At 58.2% G+C, this 17,925-nt stretch overlaps 3 protein-coding genes across 22 annotated transcripts in view; all 3 read right to left on the reverse strand.

The window, feature by feature from the left end:
* The window catches only part of PFKFB4 (6-phosphofructo-2-kinase/fructose-2,6-biphosphatase 4), a 50,623-nt gene extending 43,194 nt beyond the window's left edge, over window positions 1-7,429 (reverse strand). For 8 of the 20 annotated variants that reach the window (XR_013413918.1, XR_013413917.1, XR_013413924.1 and 5 more), the window contains exon 1: window positions 2,592-2,834. Coding sequence is in view for 6 of the 20 variants with exons in the window: in XM_077992798.1 (XP_077848924.1) it covers window positions 2,592-2,688 (97 nt within the window). In the remaining 14 variants the exon portion in view is untranslated. Of the gene's footprint in view, window positions 1-2,591; window positions 2,931-7,272 lie in introns of those variants that run through there. The other 12 variants (XR_013413919.1, XR_013413927.1, XR_013413925.1 and 9 more) reach the window with 6 other exon arrangements.
* Window positions 7,430-7,664: 235 nt separating this feature from the next.
* UCN2 (urocortin 2) lies at window positions 7,665-9,198 on the reverse strand. The gene has a single exon (XM_015130990.3). The coding sequence runs from the start codon at window positions 9,196-9,198 to the stop codon at window positions 8,854-8,856; it is 345 nt and encodes a 114-aa protein (XP_014986476.3). The 3' UTR covers window positions 7,665-8,853.
* Window positions 9,199-10,141: 943 nt separating this feature from the next.
* The window catches only part of COL7A1 (collagen type VII alpha 1 chain), a 31,801-nt gene continuing 24,017 nt past the window's right edge, over window positions 10,142-17,925 (reverse strand). Inside the window, exons 92-118 of the mRNA XM_077992568.1 lie at window positions 17,373-17,408; window positions 17,231-17,290; window positions 16,985-17,092; window positions 16,765-16,836; window positions 16,589-16,624; window positions 16,399-16,458; window positions 16,258-16,302; window positions 16,008-16,043; window positions 15,852-15,887; window positions 15,719-15,775; window positions 15,507-15,578; window positions 14,919-14,990; window positions 14,635-14,670; window positions 14,203-14,283; window positions 13,950-14,003; window positions 13,822-13,875; window positions 13,686-13,748; window positions 13,249-13,311; window positions 13,028-13,144; window positions 12,786-12,863; window positions 12,636-12,689; window positions 12,353-12,401; window positions 11,705-11,737; window positions 11,480-11,566; window positions 11,179-11,271; window positions 10,849-11,046; window positions 10,142-10,489 (exon numbers count right to left, since the gene is read on the reverse strand). Coding sequence (XP_077848694.1) covers window positions 10,473-10,489; window positions 10,849-11,046; window positions 11,179-11,271; window positions 11,480-11,566; window positions 11,705-11,737; window positions 12,353-12,401; window positions 12,636-12,689; window positions 12,786-12,863; window positions 13,028-13,144; window positions 13,249-13,311; window positions 13,686-13,748; window positions 13,822-13,875; window positions 13,950-14,003; window positions 14,203-14,283; window positions 14,635-14,670; window positions 14,919-14,990; window positions 15,507-15,578; window positions 15,719-15,775; window positions 15,852-15,887; window positions 16,008-16,043; window positions 16,258-16,302; window positions 16,399-16,458; window positions 16,589-16,624; window positions 16,765-16,836; window positions 16,985-17,092; window positions 17,231-17,290; window positions 17,373-17,408 — 1,767 coding nt within the window. The 3' untranslated portion in view covers window positions 10,142-10,472. The remainder of the gene's footprint in view (window positions 10,490-10,848; window positions 11,047-11,178; window positions 11,272-11,479; window positions 11,567-11,704; window positions 11,738-12,352; window positions 12,402-12,635; window positions 12,690-12,785; window positions 12,864-13,027; window positions 13,145-13,248; window positions 13,312-13,685; window positions 13,749-13,821; window positions 13,876-13,949; window positions 14,004-14,202; window positions 14,284-14,634; window positions 14,671-14,918; window positions 14,991-15,506; window positions 15,579-15,718; window positions 15,776-15,851; window positions 15,888-16,007; window positions 16,044-16,257; window positions 16,303-16,398; window positions 16,459-16,588; window positions 16,625-16,764; window positions 16,837-16,984; window positions 17,093-17,230; window positions 17,291-17,372; window positions 17,409-17,925) is intronic.

The following is a 17,925-nucleotide window of genomic DNA, read 5'->3' on the forward strand; positions in this document are numbered from 1 at the left end:
AGGAGGTGCAGTACATCCCTCAGTCCACTAGCCCCTAGTGCCCTGAGGAGCTGGGGACTAGACTCCAGAGAAAACCCAGTACAAAGCACAGACCAGCAGTGGGTCCTAGTTCCTCCTCCCCACAAAGCCCTGGGACCAAATCCGCTTCCAGCCCCACCCACGCCCTCTGGGTTCGGACTGTCCTTGCAGTCACTCAACATACAAGTCTACCATGCAAAGGGTAAAATGTTGCCCAAATGCAGGCACTGGGAGCTGGAGGTGCTGCATGGGCAGGTTTCATTCATTCACTACCCACTCCCTGCTGTGAACCCTGGGACCTTGGCTGAGGCCCAAGTCCCCACACAACCTGCAGGTCTCATCTTTGGCCTCTCGGGTGCTACTTCCTCCTCCAGGAAAAAGTGTGGACCTAGAACCCAGTCTACCCCAACACCCTGAGACACTGTGATGGCATGAGCCCCTCAGCTCAGGCCAGAGCCACATTTCAGTCCCCCACTTAGAGCTTGGAGAAACAGAGGCCCTGCCTCAGGAGCTATGAGACCTACCCATTGGGCCTCAGCTTCCTCTCACCTGTAAAGGGGGTTGGCTTGGAGCTGATGCATCAATCCCTGACTCAGACGTAGTGAGAAGCAAACAAAGAATGGTAGTGATGACAGAATACTCTGCCTCCACTTATTGAGGACCTACTCCTTAAAGGCTCACAGACTTGGCTGGGCACGGCAGCTTGTGCCTGTAATCCCAACACTTTGGGAGGCCGAGGGGGGGCAGATCATTAGAGGTAAGGAATTCAAGACCAGCCTGGCCAACATGGTGAAACTCCATCTCTACTAAAAATACAAAATTAGCCGGGCGTGGTGGTGCATGCCTGTAATCCCAGCAACTTGGAGGCTGAGGCAGGAGAATTGCTTGAACCCAGGAGGCAGAGGTTGCCAGTGAGCTGAGACAGGACCACTGCACTACAACCTGGGCAACAAGAGTGAAACTCCATCTCAAAAAAAAAAAAAAAGGCCAGGTCCTCACTCCTTTCCTCTGTGTAGTAATAGCAGCCACCCCTCTAAGTCAGGACCACATAACACTAATAACACAGACTGGCTCTGCCTCCATGCCTCCAGAAGAGTCTCAAAGGAGGGCTGGCCATAGCCGTCAGGACTGAATGTGCATTGTAGACAGCCACAGACCCCAGGACCTACATCACAATCAGAGCCATGAGTTACCACGACTTGGTCTGGTCAGAAACATGGCCTTCCCCTACCAGGACTCACAGTGGGGCCAGAAATACACACACCCTTCCCCCAGGATTCATATCATGATCAAAGCCGTGGCCCCAGGCTGCTGCAGCAGGATGAGCACAAAGAACTCTCCCCTTGCTTATCATACATAAGCAGAGGCAGGATCACAGGGAGACCCAGGCATGTCACACAATCTCCTGATCTCCATTTCACTGTGAGTTAAACTAGATGTTCTCTGAGGTCCTGGACAAGTTGCAAATTCATTACAATGTTTCAGTTACTCCTAAAACAAATCTTTCTTTTTCCTGGTAATAAAAAAGTTGCAGGCCAGGACCCATGCCTGTAATCCCAACACTTTGCAAGGCAGAGGCCAAAGGATCCACTTGAAGCTATGAGTTGGAGACCAGCCCAGACAATATAGCAAGACCCTGTTTCTACAAAAAAAAAAAAAAGTTGGGTGTGGTGGTGCACCTGTAGTCCCAGCTAATCGGGAGGTTGAGGTGGGAGGACTGCTTGAGCCCAGTAGGTTGTGACTGCAGTGAACTATGATCGAGCCACTGCACTTGCTCCAGCTTGGGCCACTGAGCGAAAAAAAAAAAAACAAAACTGCCAGCTCATTTAAGGACAGGCAGAAACTCAAGGAAGCGGTTTAAACACCTGGGACCCTAGGAGAGGTGAGCCCCTGAACAATTCCATGAATTTCAGCATTCTCCTAGCTGTTTCACCCTCCAGTTTTACTGTACACCCATGACCCCAGGTGGATACTTACATGTCCAGGGACACAGACACAGGCCCACATGGCATACTTTTCTGTCTCTATCCTGAGCACATCTGCGCTGAAGTTCCTACCCAAGCTCAGCTTTAAGGCCAAGAGGCACCCTTCCTCCTGTTGGAAAACTAGCCCACCTTTGAAAGTTCTGGGCTCAGAGAGGTCAAGTAATTCACCTAGGGCCACACAGCTCAGTTCCAGTCCAACAATCCGGCCCACGCTCCTTCGCCAGGAGAGAGGGAAGGGCCTGGGGTGCCCACAGGGTCCTCCCCAGGCTGGGGGCGATGGGGATTGGGGCGGGAAGCGAGGGGGCCAGCGCCCTCCCCGAGGTGATGGTAGCCAGACCTAGTCACCGCCAAGCCGATATGCCCCCACATACCTGTCCCCGACCCCTGCTCTGCCACACCTGTCTCTGGCCCACCACTGTCACGACCGCCTCACCTGTCCCCAGCAGCCTCCCCAAGTCACGGCGGCCTCACCTGTCCCCGGTTCCCCACCTGTCTACAGCCCCTTCTCCATGCGAGACCCCCGCCCAGGCCGCGCTACCCACCCATCCCGGTGCACCTCCCATCCCCTCCCGGAGGACCCCGCCTCACCACCGCGCTGGCAAGCGTGCAGAGCGGGCCGCCCATTGCTGTATGGCATCCAGATCTTCTTCAGGGGGTTCTGGGTCAATTCCCGTGGGGACGCCATCCCGGGGCCGGGATGAGTCGGATTACGCCGCTTCCAACCCAGCAGCCGGGCCACCTCGGGCCACCCGAGGTCCCGCCCCTTGGGCCACGCCCCTCCCCAAGCCGCGACAGCCCATGTCTATCTTCCCGCAGGCCCCGCCCCAGAGTGAGTAGGCTCCGCCCCAGCTGAGAGGGCCCGGCCTCCGACCACGCATGCCCAACTCACGTACCCGCCCGTTTTGGAACAAGCGGGCCCAGTTCTTCAGGCCAGGATCGAGAATGCGCATGCTCAACTCCGGATCGTGCTGGCCCCGCCCCAGTTCAAGACCCGGATTATGTAGGCCCGCCCCGGATGCGCAAACTCAGCGCTCCCAATCTGCCCGCGCTGATTTGCATAGGCCCCACCTACGGGCCCCGCCCCGGCGCTGCATACCTGAGCAGCGGCACGCGTGAATTCTGCTCCCTCCTTGCCGGGGAGCCCGGGGCCCCCAGGAGGGAGGGGTTTTCATGCAGTGGGACGAGGCCTACGTGACCCGCATGGCCAGGTTGGTCAGAGCCGACAGGGGCCACTAGGCCTGTTGTGCCAGCCGTCAGCTCCGCTTCGCCCTCCTGCCCCTGCTCGGGGTCCCCCTTGACTGCTCCGAGCCCCGGGACTCTCCACCGTCCATAGGAGTGCGCTCAACCACGCTGGAAAAGCTCCTTTATATCATGGATAGAGACGCAAAACACATTTCAATATTGTTCCTCTTTCTCTTTGCTTTGGCTGCTGGAGACGGAGTTTCGCTCCCGTTGCCCAGGCTGGAGTGCAATGGCGCTATCTCGGCTCACTGCAAACTCCGCCTCCCGGGTTCAAGGGATTCTCCTGCCTCAGCTTCCCAAGTAGCTGGGGTTACAAGCGCCTACCACCACGCCCTGCTAATTTTTGTATTTTTAGTTTCACCACTTTGGCCAGGCTGGTCTTGAACTCCTGACCTCTGGTGATCCGCCCTCCTCAGCTTCCCAAAGTACTGGGATTACAGGCGTGAGCCACCGCGCCCGGCCGTGCGTGGGACTTAGTAACCAAGTACTTTGGGTACTCACTAAGCCCGGCAGTATCTTGTCTTTCCAGAATTTCAGTTTTTCCAATTAACTTTTTTTTTTTTTTTTTTTGAGACGGAGTCTCGCTCTGTCGCCCAGACTGGAGTGCAGTGGCGCGATCTCGGCTCACTGCAAGCTCCGCCTCCCGGGTTCACGCCATTCTCCTGCCTCAGCCTCCGGAGTAGCTGGGACTACAGGCGCCCGCCACCACACCCGGCTAATTTCTTTTTGTATTTTTAGTAGAGACGGGGTTTCACCGTGTTAGCCAGGATGGTCTCGATTTCCTGACCTTGTGATCCGCCCGCCTCGGCCTCCCAAAGTGCTGAGATTACAGGCTTGAGCCACCGCGCCCGGCCCCAATTAACTTTTCTTTGTTTGTTTTTTAGTATTTTGGGTTTTTTTCCAACTAAATTTTTACATATTTTTTGAAAATAGTATGTTAATAACATTTTCTCTTCATCAGGAAAATGGGATGTGCACATCGTCAATCTTGCAGTATTATAGTATGAATTAAATATGTCAATCTCTAAGAAATTCATTTTAAACTACGTTAAGGTTGCCTTTTACTATATTTGTATCTCCCTCTTGTCTTTGAAAATGCACTGGGGACAAGGAACAGGGGAGAGATCCAGAAGTTCGTAAACCGCTGGCTCACTCTCTTGTTTGGCCCCCACCGGACTCTTTCAGGCTCCCGCCTCCTCAGGATCCCCAGCCCCGCCTCTCCAAGCTTTGTACACTCTCCGCCCCAGCCCCCACCAACACGGCTTCGACCTGAGCCACACTGCCCTCTAGCGACCTCATCCACAACACCCCTGTCCGGTGCCCTGCATCCTCAAGTTCTCTCTGCCCAGTGTGTAGCCAGCCAGGAGCCAGGTGTTGAGGGCATGGGACTGGCAACAAGACTGGCCTCGTGGGCTATAGGTGTAGCACCCCTTCCCATGCCATCCCTGCCAGAGCCCTGCCTTGGATCAGTCCAAGTCCACCCAGCTCTTTAAAGCTTGGCAAGGACCCTTAAGATGACTGACACAGATGTCTTGCCCACTTCATAGGAAATGAAGATTCCGAAGGTCCACATTCTGGAAGCCCATCTGGACCCTCCCCCAAACCAGCTCTAGCTGCTTGCCCTGGGAACACCCTGCCCCAGGCAGGGTCAACGACTTCTTCCTTCCTCATCCTCCTTTTGCAGTATCCACCCACTCATTCCTCCACCCCAGTCCCAGCAGATCTGAGCACATCCATGGGCGGCTCCTGATGAACTGGGTGCCCCTTGTGTCCTGCTCCCTACTTCTCCAAAGCCACTCATTCTGTTTGTGACACAGTCAACCCTCTTTTCTTCTGGCCACTGCCAAGGCCATCGTGGTGCCACTGTGGCCTCTGAGACCTCATTACCACACACCCACACCCTGTCTAACCCACAGGACTCATTGCAAAACCTATCTCCTCTGACATCTACAGACACCCAGCACCTCCTCCGGCCTGTCCATTCTTCTCTTCCCAGACCTCCTGGCACACTAATCAAGGGCTGGGGGTAGAGGACAGCCGGCCTGGGCAGGGGGCCACGGCTATCTCTGGGAAGGCATCCTCACACCCAGACAGGATGAGCCTGGTTCCCAGGAAATGCAGCAGCTCTGCACCTCCCTCTCTTCCCCAGAAAGTCTACCCGTGGCTGACCCAGGCACCCTCCTTCAAGCCCCTATGTCCAGCTGGAAGGTCACAGTTCAACATCAGGAGATGCCTGGGGTTCCTCCCCAAGGCCACAGTCCACATCTGCTCTGAGGATATTCTCCATCTCCCCTCCCATGGCCCTGTTTGTCAGGTGGGAACCTGAGGGTCGGGAAGAGGGAGAAGGGCCCAAGATCACAGAGTGAGTCCGCAGTGCAGCATGGACTCAGTTCAACTCCCAGCCTTCCGGACCTTGCCTCCCACACTCCACTGGAATTGCACAGTCCACCTCCACACGTGTGCTCCCACTCCCCCGTGTCCTCTCCATGGAGATGCTGTCCCGGCGTCTGCTCTCTCAGCATCAGCAGATGCCTGGTAGAATCCCTGGCCCTCATGGCTTTTTCCTCCTCAGCATATCCCAAAGCGAGCCAGCTGTCCTGTCCCAGGTGTGAGAAGTACGCTGGGATGTTTGTACACACATGTGTGAACATGTTCTGCTCAGCCTCTGCCCACCATGAACCTGGCTGGCCTGACCCTGGTTGGCTCCCAGGGTGCCCTCTGCACTGACAATGGACTTCCTCCCAGTGTCCCAGCCTAGAAGCCATGTGGTGGCCAGTCCTCAAAGTTCACTCTTCCCAGTCCCTGTATCTACTGGCCAGTCATGACAGACCTGCCAAACCATCCCACCACACACACACGCAGATACACACACACACGCAGATACACACACACACACACACACAATTTTCTTTTTTTTTGAGACAGAGTCTCGCACTCGTCACCCAGCCTGGAGCACAGTGGTGCAATCATGGCTCCCTGCAGCCTTGAACTCCTGGCCTCAAGCGATCCTCCCATCTCGACCTCCCAAAGCCCTGGGTTTATAGCCGTGAGCTACCACATCTGGCCCACAAACCACCCTTTGCAGCATAAAGACCCAGGGGTGTCAGTGCGTGCCACACAGGCCCTCACACTGATGCACAGAGACACTGGCACAGCTGCACATGCACACACAGATGCACACACACTCACAAGCCCTGTACCCAGGCATGTGCAGAGACAGGCAGGCTGCAGTGGGGCCTGCTGCTCTCTGCTGCCTCCCTTCCCATATATATCTCTCCACCCCCACCCCTGCTGTCCACTGGGAGGTTCAGGAGTTTCCAGGAATTCCAGCTTCCTCTGGCCATTTCCAGCAAAGGATTGTCCCCTGTGTTTCCCTGGGCCCAGGGCTCACAGGGAGTGTGAGGTTTTGACTTCGGGGTATAGAGCCATGTCACCAAGCAGCCTGGGAACCCTGATCTGCACTTCCTTCTTCCAGCCTGCCACAGGGCGTACAGTAGGTGCTTAGGGATTCAGGACCAGCAAGGGCACACAGAAAGAGTTCAGAGAGGTTCATGACCAAACTGTGTACATAGCAGGTGTTCAGAGAAGCTCAGGACTGGCACAGGGCACACAGCAGACACCCTAGAAGTGCTGGTTTAAGGGCTAAAGCCATATCATGTGAAACCCTTCCTAAATGAGCCTCTAGACCTCCCCAAACTGGTGTGACCCCTAAGAGGAGACCTGGACAAACATGATCCCTTGGAGGCCAGCAAAGAGCAGAGCAGGAGGGCCTAGGCAGCTCCAGCTGGCAGTCCCTCCCCCTGGGCTCGAGGAAGACACTATTTATAGTTCCCCATTGGCCCAGCCCCCTCTCCTTTGCAAGGCGACAATCTTCCCCCTCCTTCAGGCCACTGACGGATGAATGCCCCTCAGAGCACCCCTAAACCAGGAGAGACCCCCCAGCATTCTCGCACCCCTCCAGCACAACTCTGACTTCATCCAGGTCTTTCCCTAACCCCCCACCCTCCCCACGCTGTCCCGTGCCTACCCCGCCTGCTGCTCCCTGGCCCCAGGTCCGTCAGGGAGCTGCCTTCTAACGAGCATCTGTCCATCCTGCAACCAAACTGGCCAGGGTCACTGCCCCCTGCAGCTCCAGAGTGGGGTCACCCCGCCCAGCACTCTGAAGAGTGTGGTTCCTGCAGCCCCGCCTCCCCAGCCCGCCCTAGGCCCGCCCCTACAGGGCTGCTTACAACTGCGAGGGCAGCGCCAGTGCCCCCACTCCAGTCAGCCGGCCACGCTCGGTTAATATGGCCTCCCTCTCCCGCCAGAGCTGCCCATGCCACCCAGCGTCTGCCTTCATGTCCACCTAGAGTTGTCTGCACGGCCCAGAGTGCCTGTCCCCTCTGCAGGCAAGCCTATCCACGATGCCCAGAAAGTCAGTTCCGTCTCTGGCCCAACAATGGAGTTGGGCTGTGAAATCAGGCAAAATTTAATCCTTCCAAGCCAAGGGACCAGGTCAGTTAAGGGGGGAGCTAGGGAGGAAGGCAGAGAAGCCAGGTGTGACTCACCACTCATGTGTCACAGCCTGGGTGCACATGACTGGGATTCTTGCACATCCCATCCTTCAATTGCTTTGCATTTATAGAGCACCTCCTGCTGCAGGACTTCCATGTCTGCTACACACACAATGCTCACAGGCTTGCTGGTGTCGCTCTGCTTTACAGATAAGGAAATCAAGGCTTGGAAAGGTGAACACCTTTGCCCAGGGCAATCTGTGCATGAAGTGGGGCAGAGTTTGGTCAGAGCTCCAGCAGCCTGAGCCCTGTCTCCTGTGAGCCATGCGTGTCCCTGGGTTGAGGCTGGGGATGCAGGGGTACATGGGGAGGACAGTGCCTGGCTAGGAGTTGTGCTTGCTTCATGCAGGTTTGGGGGACAAGCACCCACTCCTCTCAGACCCCTCACGTACCTTTACCCTGCTCACACACACTCATAGCTGTCAGAGGACCAGCCACACACGCACACATGCGTGCCATGGTCATAGGCTTCCTGTGTTCAGGCTTTGTGCCTGGAGATACCCCTCACAGCCCCGTCCATCTGGGGCAGGTGCTGCCTCATGGGGCACAGAGCAAGCAAGTGACCCTCAGCCAGCATCTCCCTGTGTGGTGGCCTGTGGCAGGACAGACCTATGGGCCTCAGAGGGTTGTCTCAGAGGCAGTGTTGAGCTCTCGTGTTGAGGCTCCTGAAAGTAACATGATGATGACTGCATGTGGCAGTGTCCAGGTGCTCTGTGACTATGGGGCACCCAGACACAGCAAGACTCGCCACAGCAGTGACCTTACGTGGTAGCATCCAAGCTGTTCAGACATATATTAGGTCTGTGGGGCACACAGGCATGGCAAGACTCCATGTGGCAGTGACCCAGCTTAGCAATGTCCAATATCCAAGCTGTCCAGACACACTGTGACTCTGTGGGGCACTCAGATGTGAAATGACCTGCATGACAGTGGCTTCATGTGGCAGTGTCCAGACACTCTATGCCCAGATGTGGCAGCATCTGTCCAGCTGTGTGGCTAACCTCCAGGTCTTCCCATCCAGGGCAGCCCTATCACTGTGACCCTCTCCCTCAGGCTCAGCGGCGGCCGACACGGGCCAGGATGCGGGCGTTGGTGGTGGCCTGCTCCCTGGCAGCCCTGGCCCGGGCTTGCTCCAGTAAGATCTGCAAGAGGCCGATGGAGACATCCAGCGATAGGACAATGCGCGAGCCAGAGTGGCGGGTGGGGCTGCGGTGGCTCTGGGCAGCCCAGGGCCATGTGGGAGCAGCTGAGGGGCTCTCTGAGGCTGCAGGTGCAGGTCCGGGAGTGGTCTGGGGAGAATTCTGAGGGCGGAGCTGGAAGGTTGGGATAGGGGTCACTGGGACAACCAGGACTCTGCCAAACATCAGGACCATCAGCACCAGCAGAGCACACCTGGTCATCGTGAGGTCAGGCTGCAAGGAGAAAATGGGCTCAGGGCAGGGGCCCTGGTCAACAGGGGTCCATGGACAGAGACAGATGGCAAGGGCAGAGCGACAGAGAGGGGGATGGAGAGAGAGGAAGACACCGAGAAAGGGGTTAGAGAGGCCAGGCCGGAGACAGAGAAGGGGAAACAAGAGGAGAGGCAGAAAGCAAGACAGAAAAAAAGAGACAAAGAAATTCAGAGACAGAGAGACAGCAAGAGGGGGAGATGAAGGAGATGGAGGCAGAGCAAAATGGAGACTGGAAGAAAAAGACAGAGACAGAAACCATCCCAGAGACAGGGAGCACGATGGAAAGAAAGATTCAGACAGAGAGAAACACAGAGTCCACAGGAGGGCAGGCAGTTCTCAGCAGGAGAGCTTGCAGCTGATCCAGGAAAGAGAAGGGCAGGAATGGGGTCTCAGAGGCAGAAAAGCAGCTAGAGATCCCAGAGCCCTCTGGGTCCAAGCCCTCCATAAAGCCAAACCCCAGATCCACTCAACCCCCAAGATCCTTCCCATCCCTACCCAACCCAGTCCTACCGCCACCAGCTTCTTCTGGGGTAAGTCAGGCTGCCGTGGCTGCCTGGGGCTGGGGCCAGGCAATGCTGTACTGTGGTCTGACCCTCTACCCCGCTTCAGGGCCCATTTATCTCCCTCAGCCCCCTGGGGTGGGAGCTGGGACATGCTTCCTGGCATGAGGCAGCCCCCCAGCTATGACTCATCCCTCCCAGGGGGCAGTGGAGACATGTCCTTAGCTCCCACCCTATCTACTCCTTTCTGGGGACAAGTTAGAGACTGCGAATCACAAGACAGCGACCAGGACTGGGCAGAGGGACTGTGTACCCATGCAGAATAATACCAACCCCCCCAGGGAAAACCTTCCCCCTTGACACCCCCATTTTCCCAAACAGTCACAACAGGAGCCTTTTAAAACAGCAGCTTTAATGCCCCCCAGAATCAGCACCATGTCATCACAGGCTTGGGTCAAGGGGCGGGTCAGACGCCAGTCACATCCGCTCACTGCCCACAGCCACCCCCCACAGTGAGTCATCTGCCAGGGTGGCAGGAGCCACAATGGGGGTTTGTCCACAGGGGGGAAGGCCAGACCCACGGGACCAAGTCACTGAAATAACAGACATGCACACGCACGCTCACGTGCACACAAGCCTCTAGCACCAAGGGGAGGGACAGCGGGTTCTGCTGAGACCCTGACTCCTCTAGGGGATGCTGAATCTCAGCTCATCATCTGGGCCTCAGTCCTGGATAGCACCTGGTGAGGACAGGTTGGAAACGGTCATCAGCCATCTGACCTTACCCAGAGAAGCTCAGGCAGAGGCACCCATGGGGAGGGAGTTGAGGTTACAACAGGAAGTGGGGGCTCTGACCTCAGAAGGGTCCATACTTAGGTCTTTAAAGAAGGGAACATGGAAGGGGACCCTACTGGGGGCTCCACAGCTGGTGCTCAATATTCAGCTCTTTGGTCTGGGTGTCTGCCCCAGGTCCCCTAGTGTGAAGGAGCGTCTCCTCCAGGACCCTGACCTGGGACCCTGGCCCAAGGACTCCTCCCCCAGACCCTGATCCAGGCAGGTTCAGTGCCCAGTCCCCCCACTGTGGGGGCTCAGCTCATACCTATCCCCTGGCTCTGGGCCACTCGGGGTGGGCAGCGGCGCTCACAGGCCTCACGGGTCCCAAAACGGTTGGCATTCCCTCCACAGCCGCCATAGACAAAAGGGTGACAGGCCTCTGTGCTGCCTGGCACAGCCCGATGGTACCAGCGCAGGGTGTAGGCAGTACAGGAGCCCTCATCCAGCGGCAGGGAACAGGGGTCTGGGCCAATGGGGTCAAGTCAATAGGGGTTGTGGGAATCAGAGAGGGTTAAAAGGTCAGGGGAAGGTCAGCAAGGGTCAGCTCTGCCTGCCCCTCCCCAAGCCCCGTTGGGCGCAGCCCCCCCATTCTCACCATCGCTATCCCAAGGGGCTTCAGGGTCCTGGTACTCCTCCACGGAATACTCGGAGTATTCGGAGTACTCATCATCCTCAGGGGGCACCCGCTCTGCAGGTAGGGCAGGGTGTGCTGGGAACAGTGGCTGCTGGCCCCGGGGCAAGGTGGGCAGCACTGATCTCCATTGTGTGCACACAGTGCCCATGCGTGTGCCCTGCATGCAGACCCTATGTGCTTGGCATGTGCCCTGCATGCATGAACACCCATGTGCATGTCTGGGCCCCACCCATAGCTGCCCCACGGGTTCAGCTGTCCTCACCTTCCTCCTCTGCATGAGAGACGCGGAGCACAGGCACAGCATGGAGCTGGGAGCCAGCAGTGTCTGCAGCATAACTAGGTAGGGGTCCTGGAGCCAAGAGCAGGGGCCTCAGGGCCCTGAGGTCACCATGGGCAGCCATCCCAGCCAACCCCGCTGAAAGGACCCAGGTGATAGGTAAGGCAGGGCCTGGGGTGAAGAAAGTTCTGCGAGTAGAAAACTACTCACGTGATCCGGATGCGATGAACTGGCCCTGGCAGGCTAGAGGGGGCAGAGAGGGATAGAGAGAAAATGACAGAGAGAAGGATGGGAAGATGGAGAGACAGACAGAGACACACACGCAGAGGGGTAGAGATACACAAAGAGACATCAGGAGAGGGTAACAGACAGGAGAGAGAGGAAGAGAGAGGGTGGGAGGTAGATAGAGAGATGGAAAAAGGGAAGAAGGCAGAGGAGAGGGAAGTTGGGAACAGGCCAACAAAAGGCAAGAGACAGAAGCAGGCCAGACACAGAAACACGCAGGCGGCGCAGACAGAGATGGGAAGACACAGCTTCACTCTGATGCCCCTCAGGGTCGTCATAGTCCCATCGGGTCCAGGTCAGGCCCAAGGGGACCAGCTCTGGCTCCCACCATCATCCTGCTCCCCATACAGCCAAGCTGGACATCCAAGAACACTGCATGGCAATCCTCATCTGCCTGTGTGTCTCCCTTCACTGGGGACACGTGTCATGTGTCAGTACTGAAGCACACGTGTCCTGTGTATCCATCCATCCCCCCATTTTCTTAACTGCTTGCCCTGTAAGTTCTAGGGGCCTGCCTGCCCTTGCCTAGGGTGCTGGCACGGAGTGGGAGACTGCAGGCTGGGCACCACTCACCGCAGTGCTGACTCATCTCCTGGCGCACAAAGCCCCGGATGTCATCCTCCTGGGAGCAGAAGGCCAAGGGAACCATGAAGAACCCATGGCTCACAGGAAGGACATAGGGCACATAATGCAGGGACCATAGAGAGACTGCATGGAGCCAGGGCCCAGGGGTCAGGGTGCTGGGTGAGGGAGGGAGGGCCCCAGCCTACCCAGGCCCACCCAGGCCCACCCAGGCCCATCCAGGCCCATCCAGGCCCACCCAGGCCCATCCAGGCCCATCCAGGCCCACACTCACCGTCAGTGCAGCTTCTCCCTTCTCGCCTCGGGGGCCAGCAGGCCCTGGCCGCCCCTATGTATAACAGATGGGACCAGGCTGTGACCTCTGATCTCAGGGACAACAGAGGTCACCCCGATCTCTGACCCAAGCCTGGGAATCCCAACTCACCTGCTCCCCTCTCTCGCCAGGGGCTCCAGGGGCCCCAGGAGCCCCCACCACTCTCTCTCCAGGGGGACCTCGCTCACCCTGTCAGACACAGGGACCAAATGAGCAGGGTCAGAGACAGCAGGGATCAGGAGTCAGGCAGGTTGGGGGTCACAGCTTCAAAGGTTGGGGCAGGCAGGCTGGAGGATGATTATGAGGTTGGAAGGGTAGGGAAGGGGTCAGGAGTCAGAGCTGGGGCCCCTTACCTTCTGGCCCTGAAGTCCTTCAGGGCCTCTGGGACCAACACCGCCAGGTGGCCCCGGGGAACCAGCAGAGCCATCACTACCCCTGGGGCCTGGGAAGCCCCCAATTCCTGGGGTTCCCTGGGGAGATATAAGACAGAGTCAGTAATTAGAGGCCCCAAAGATGGACCCTCTCCCAAAGGGCACGCTTCCCTCAATTCACCATGACCATGGCCTCAACTCACCCGTTCCCCTTTCTCGCCCTGGTCACCCTTGGGGCCTGGCTGCCCATCAAAGCCTCGGTCACCCTGGGAACAGAAGAAGCATGAGAGACCTTCTGCCCTGATCTCCCTCAGCTCTGGACCCTCCCTGAACTGCCATGCACTCCCTGGCCTAATGCCCAAACTTTCTGTAACCCGAGTACCTGTGAGCCAACCAGATGTGATCCCCATGACTCCAACTCCACTATAGCCCCCTGTCCTGATACACATGCCCCCTCTACCTCCCATGCTTTCATCCTAACTCCACTGTGACCCCAACCCACCTTGACACCTCAAGACTAGCCCCACTTCAGTCCCAACCCTCCACAGCCTTCCTTGTCCCTACACCCCCATGACCCGACTGTGAGCTTCCCTGCCCCATCCTGACTCCCTGTCATGTCCACTGTCCACAGACCCTGTACCTTGGGACCGATCAGGCCCTCCTTGCCAGGGGCCCCCGACTGGCCCGGCACACCAGGCTCCCCCTGGAGAAAAAAAGACATGAGCTTGGCCCCAGTCCGCCCATGGCCCCCTCATTCTGAGCGTGCCCACACTCACCATCTCTCCTTTGTGTCCTGCCAGCCCAGGGCGGCCTGGGGGACCAGCTTCTCCCTGCAGGCATCAGGCAGTGGGGTCAGCCTTAGGCCCCAGGCCCCATAGCCCCCCATCCCCCATCCCCTCTGCACCTTGTCTCCCTTCTCTCCATCAAGGCCACAGGCTCCCTTCACTCCCCGTTCACCCTGAGGGAGAAAAGCAGGTGAAGAAGTGATTCCCAGACGCCTCACTCTGTGATCCCCTTCGCCCTGAAACCAACTCTCCAAACAGGCCTCAGGTACTCCAACCTCTGACCCAGCACCCTAACATCTGACCCCAGGCCACTCGCCCTTCAACATTAGGCCTTTCTGACCAGAAAAAAATACAATCTTGTTTCTTTCCTACCTTGAGGCCCCGGGGACCCATGAAGCCAACATCTCCTTTTCCTCCTCGAATGCCAGGCACTCCATCCTTTCCTGGGGAGCCCTAGCAGGGAGAGGGTCCATGTGAGGTCAGAGGAGGTCAGCGAGGGACCAAAGAGAATTGCCCTGGATAGTGGGTAGGGAACTCCATGGGATGGGAGTCACCTCTGGAGGTCGGAGCCACTGAGGCTTGCCATGGGGACAAGGGTCACCACAGGCAGGGGATAAGGGTCACCATCAGCAAGGGATACCATCATAGGTGGCTACTGTGGAAGTGGGGGACCCTGGGCAACATGAGGACACCATGAGAGCACTGGGTCACTGTAAGGTCAAAAGCTACCACATTAGTGGGACCACCACGGTGACGGGGGCCCTCTGGGAACAGGGGGCCCCTGTGGGAGCAGGGGCATCTTACCGGGTCACCAGGGATCCCTGCTGCACCAGGTTGACCCTGTGAGAAACACAGATGGGGGAGCCCTTCAGTGGGACTGTCCCCAATGCTGGCCCATCCGCTGCATGTGTGGCCACTCAGATGCTCAGTGGCCGGGGCCCAGCCCACACACAGATCCCAGGTGAACACACATGGGGCCAGCAGCGAGGGAGCCAGAACCCCCAGCACTCAGAGGACCCCCAGGATATGTGTGTGTGTGATGCTGGCTCTGGACCTGGGCCTGGGCCTGGGCCTGGGGCAGGACTTGCCTGGGGTCCTGGGAGTCCACGCAGTCCTGGCGACCCAGCTGAGCCCTTGTCACCAGGCTCTCCCTTGCTGCCCTGTGGGATAGGGAGAGGGATACAATCAGGACCAGACCAGGCTGGCAGCTTAGAATACAATGAGCCCGCCAGCTGGGGCAGAGCTTGAGTCACTCACGACTGGACCCAGCGGCACGCCCCTCCCAGCCCATGCCATAGCAGGGTGGAGCTGGGGGCTGTAGTCCACAGACTGGCTCATTTCTCACCCCAAGGACTCCAGACTCTTGCCCCTCCCTCTTATCACTGGGTTCCTCATCCCATCTGAAGCACCTTCAGATGGGGACACCCAAGGAGCCCCCTTCCTGTCCCTATAGGGCCCCTCATAGGGCCAGTGCACAGAGCTCTCCTAACCTCACACCAAAGCCTTGAGCTCTCCCTGGAGCCCCTCCTCTCAGTCACTCCACAGTCAGCCACAGAAACCCTTCCCCCTGAACCCCAGAAAGTCCCCTCCTATCCTCCCCTCCTGCCCTCACAGACGCTGTGGAACTCCCATAGCCACAGGACCCCACAGACAGTACACCACCCCCTTCCCCGTACCTTGTCACCAGGGTCCCCACTATCTCCCCGAGGTCCTTTTTCACCATCCAAGCCCCGAGGCCCTCGTTCGCCCTGGGTTGGGTAAGAAGTCATGGTAAGGGGCTGAAGGTCCCTCACCCTCTGGGGGTTTGAGCTCTCAGATGCCCTGGGCCAGCCCCATGGGGTCCCTCTCGCACCCGGGGAAGACCCAGTCTGCATGTGGGCTCACTCACCATGTCCCCCTTGGCACCCCGTGGCCCTGGAGGCCCCAGGATCACAGCGGAGTCTCCCTGAGGGGGCAGGGAGGAGTCAGAGGAGTTGGGAGCACCCTGGCCCCTGCCCTGCCCTCCCCATGCCCACACTCACCTTGTCGCCCTTTAGTCCTGCAGTCCCAACATCACCCTATTGTGCGAAAGAGTGTGAGTCCCACCCAAACTGGGGAGGCCCCAGGCCTGAATTCTAATATCATGCAAGATCCACTCACCCGTCCCACTCATGCCAGGACCTTCCCCACATTCCTACCTTCTCCCCACGCTCTCCCCTGCTGCCAGGGGGCCCCTGTGTGAGAGAAGGCAACTGTGAGCTACAGGAACTAGGGCAGTGGAGGAAAGAGGAGGATCGGGGGGAGGAGGGAAACACTGGGGACCAAAGGGGACAGGGGTAGACCAGGAGGGCCAGAGGGCTAGGGAGGATGGCAGAGAGTCCTGGGGCACAAAGGGCACAGGCAGGGGACTGAAGTCACAGCACTGTCACTTCCTCCAGCGGGACCCACCGTGAGTCCTCGGGGTCCCTCCTGGCCAGGGCGGCCATCTTCACCCTTTATGGTGACATTAAGTTCATTGACTCAGAGGTTGGAAATCTGAGGCAAGAGCTGGGATGAAGGGAGCTCGGCTGTGGAGTAGGACGTACATACCCGGACGCCTGGCTCCCCACGCTCGCCTCGGGGCCCGGGCAGCCCTGCTCCAGGGTCTCCCTGGAGACCAACAGGACACGGGGGATCAGTGAGGGGAATCAGTGGGGGACGCAGGATCATGGGAGGTCAGTGGAGGCTGGAGGGGGTGACGAGGGCACAAGAGACAGCCGGTAGCATTTGTCCAACCTACCTTGTCTCCTTTGAGTCCAGAGGCCCCAGGTGGTCCCTATAGGTCAGAGTGAGGTGAGGGTCCTGTGGGTCTCAAAGTGCCTCCCCCAACACCCCACAGTATGGCCCAGCCCCCATCTTAAGTCCTCACGAGGACAGGCAATCAAACACGTGGGGCTTTAGGGCACCTCTACTCACCACTGACCCCGGTGGTCCAGGTGGCCCCAAGGGGCCTGGAACTCCTTCTCTCCCTGGGGGGCCTGCCAGACCCTACCAGAAAAATGGAGCAAGAGAGGCAGAGAGTGACTTGGAAACCCTCCTACCCTCTGCCCCCTCAAGACTGGGAACCCCCAAAGCAGGGCCCTCTCCTCCCACCACAGATTCACCAAGCCCCTACATGCTGTTTCCAGTCCCTCACCCGCTCTCCGCTAGGGCCTGGCTGACCCATCTCTCCTCGAGGGCCTGTCTGACCCGGGAACCCAACAACACCAGGAGCACCAGGGGGGCCAGGGAGGCCCAGATCTCCCTGAAATCAACACAGCAAAGGGAGGAAATGGTCAATGCAGGACCTCTCCCGGGACTCTCATCAGAACTCCCTCTTCCTCCTACCTCCAGCAGCCGCCTGGCCCGCTGCCCCCACAACCGGTGATGGGGTATGACTTACCTTCACACCTGGAGGGCCAGGCAGCCCAGGGGAGCCTGGGACCCCAACTCCTGGGTCACCCTTTGAGGAAAAGAGGCATCAGATCAAGCTCATGGAGTCTCAGGACCAGGACCCCAGCAGGGACCCTTCTGGGTACACATACCTTGAAACCTTTGGGTCCTGGAGCCCCTTTCTGACCCTAAAAAACCCAGCAAACAGCATGTGAGAGGGTAGGAACATGAGCACAGAGTTCAGACATGGCCCAAAATATTCCCAGGGGAGCTCAGATGTGACCATGAACACCTGGGAACTCAGACATGCGACCAAGAATTGGCTCACAGGAGCTCAGACATGACCATGGCCTGTCTCAGGATGGCACAGACAGAGGGACACTCAGATACGACCATAGACAGGTGGGAGTTCCGGCATGGCCACAGGCACACGGAGCCCACACACGAGTGCAGACATCTGGCTCCACAGACGTGAGTGCGGACACACGGGAGCTCAGAGGGGAACCCCAACACGTCCACTCCCGGGTAGAGCAGGCGTGGCCACAGGCTGAACGCTGGCAGTCAGGGGCAGGGGAAAGGAGGACTGTAAACACAGGACCAAGGAGAGGTTCACAAGAACTCAGGTGTGTTCTGGGATCTGGGAGATCAGACCAGAGCACACATGTGTGTCCAGATGCGGTGAGGAACAGACCAAGGACAGGCACA

This window comes from Macaca mulatta, chromosome 2 (assembly GCF_049350105.2).
Source record: "Macaca mulatta isolate MMU2019108-1 chromosome 2, T2T-MMU8v2.0, whole genome shotgun sequence".
In the NCBI taxonomy this organism is placed as follows: domain Eukaryota; kingdom Metazoa; phylum Chordata; class Mammalia; order Primates; family Cercopithecidae; genus Macaca; species Macaca mulatta.